The 2,768-nt window shown below is 41.6% G+C and overlaps 1 protein-coding gene across 1 annotated transcript in view; it reads left to right on the top strand.

Moving 5' to 3' along the window:
- Positions 1–2,768, top strand: part of aplA (adenylate cyclase) — a gene marked incomplete in the record, with an annotated part of 190,850 nt that overhangs the window by 173,566 nt on the left and 14,516 nt on the right. The window contains 1 exon segment of the mRNA NM_001204606.1: positions 1,585–1,758. Within this exon segment, the coding sequence (NP_001191535.1) occupies positions 1,585–1,758 (174 nt within the window).

Genomic DNA, 2,768 nt, shown 5'->3' with positions numbered 1-2,768 from the left:
GTTACTAGTACCATCCCGCTAGTGCTCAGGTAGGTTACTGTGATTTACCACTTTACGTTTTATCCTGTTTCTCCCAGTTTTCGTCTGTATAACATTTCTATCTTTACCCTCATAAATAAAGCGATCTTGTGTTTATAGAAACAGACCAGTGTGAAGAAGTCTGGATGGGAAGACGTTCAGTTTTGGGGGGTTTCACCGTACCGAAATGTCGACTGTTCTAGTGGCTCGGTGGCATTGTGGACAGGCCTGTATCATGTGTGCCACAAGCCTACTTACCGTTGTTTATGTTGTAAGAAATGTTTGGGTTTTTGTGGGGGTGGGGTCATTTGAGATTGAAAGGCTGTAAAGTGACTTACGTCTACAAATTTGTTGACAAACACTTAAACCAAGGCAAACAGCGTACAGACGAACCGACATAGAATCCAAAAGGCCGAATCACGGATGAAACTATAATATTGAACTATAACAAAGAAGGTAGAGATACGTGAAGAGGAAAAAGCAGGCAAGAAGAGATGATTGAAGAGAAAGGGGCGTTAGGCTTCATGGTTGCTCAGAAATTTAAAAAATCTATTAAAAAAAGAAGCATGCCCTATGTCAAAGATAGATGATGATGACACTAGCAGGAAAAACCCTTTATGTTCTTGCTTTTTTAACTGGAAAAAGATCATATGCGTAAAGGGGTACGAGCATTTGCGTTTGTTTGGCAACTGTCGGGGAAATAGCCCGTGGGGATGAATCTTTTCCCGCGGAGTTTGTCGTCTCGGTGAGAAAAACAAAGACCGCTGTGTGTGAGAAGTGCAGATGGCTTGACCGTGGAAAACAAAGTGGCCTTAACGAATTACCGCTATTTAGAACTCTGGAGAAAACTGAAATCTCTTGTCTTCGTTTCTAAGCGTATGTTGATCACGTTGATGATTTTGTTTTGAATTATTGTTTACACTCGTTTTGAATTATTGCTTCGGTTAATTTATTCTTAATGTACAAAATGGGTAGGGCCCTGTGATATTTTCAAAAAAACTATCAGAGTTCGTGTTTTGGGCTCATATATAATAAAATATGATAAGGGTTTTTGTTAATTCATGGCTAAGTTTCTATGTGAACAAAAGAATACTGTTGTCTGGCACTCACACACACACACACACACACACACACACACACACACACACACACACACACACACACACACACACAAACAAACAGACATACACACACGAACAGGCATACACGCACTTTCTCTCTCACACACATACACAAACATACACACTCACACACACACACACACACACACACACACACACACACACACACACACACACACACACACACACACACACATACTCACACAAGCAAACATTCACACACACAAACACACACAACACACACATACACACGCACACACAGCTTGACAAACTGATGTACAAATACAAATCAAATAATACAAGTACAAGACAACAAACTTGTTCATGCGATCATGATATTATTGTCCCTGAGAATCGAGTCTGTGTGACAAGCAGCGACCTTGTGTGTTCCCCAGGGAGGCTATAGGCCTACAGTTTGTTCTAAGGCTCTTGTGTATTCCCCAGAACGTCCCACACCCTGCACCAGGACTTCTCCCCTCGCCAGACACTGGAGTCCCCTGTTGATCGAGTGAACAAGTACCTGGCTCAAGCCCTCACAGCCAGGAGCATAGAGAGGGAGAAGTCAAACAATGTCAACTTCATAACGCTGCAATTCAAAAACAAAGATAAGGAGAAAGGAGTGAGTTTCTGTCGTCTCTTAAATCTCACAAGCTGATAGCGTTATGGCATAGGATAAACTTATGAAAACGGCTGCATTTTAATTATGTTATCAGATGAACTCGAGAAATATTTATGCGGGAACCTCTTCAGCATCGTTTATTTTACCTTGATCTAACCAACAGGAAAAACAAGGATACTGGTAAAAAAGAAAAAGAGCTGAGGCTTAATGTGATTCAGTTTAAGAAACCAGAACAAATACTTCTGTAACTGCATTATGAGATTTCTTTTAGAGAATAAATGGTCGCAACTCCTTTCACTTTTGTCTCAAAGTCTCTCTCAGATGTAGCATGCCCCTCTCTACTTCGTCCATTATCCCTCTCCCTGTTATTGTTTCATTGTCTAGTTATGTCTGTGTCTATTCATCTAACTTTAATTGATTTATCAGTCTGGGTTTTTTTTAAATCCTCTTGCTGTCTGTTTTTAAATTATGGAATCAAGTGCCCGTCTGGCTCTGCATAGACTTTTATACTTGAGTTTGAGAGTACCCTTACTCTCCTATCCCTTCCTCCTCCCTCCCCATTTTTCACACCCTTCCACTCATCCTTGGTATCTTTGTCTCATTTCCACTCTCACAAACAGAAGAACACAATAACAGGTTCAACTTTGTCAATTTTTTGTTCAGAAAAGCAGTACCATAGCCTGTCCAGTTGTGCCGTCACCCCCACTACACCATGCCACAAAACTCTTAACACAATGGAATTTAATTTTTTTCCTTCATGCACACAGCTGTAATAAGCAGGTCATGTCCATTCGTATATTTTGGTTTTGCTAGTGTAGACGCAAGACTGCTCAAGAAACACAGAAACTGACCTTAATGGTTCTACCTCCTCAATCACCCCAAAGTAGGCAGACGTCTATACTGTCACCTTGGCAAAGACAATAGGACCCCACCCTTCCACCTTTCAACTCCTAAACCGACCACCACCACCCACCCCACCTCCCCATCCCCGTCCCACTTTGAAGTGCCCC

This window comes from Aplysia californica, unplaced genomic scaffold, assembly GCF_000002075.1.
Source record: "Aplysia californica isolate F4 #8 unplaced genomic scaffold, AplCal3.0 scaffold00009, whole genome shotgun sequence".
NCBI classification, from domain to species: domain Eukaryota; kingdom Metazoa; phylum Mollusca; class Gastropoda; order Aplysiida; family Aplysiidae; genus Aplysia; species Aplysia californica.
The sequence above is the reverse complement of the archived record's forward strand: the minus strand, read 5'-3'. Positions and strand labels throughout refer to the sequence as shown.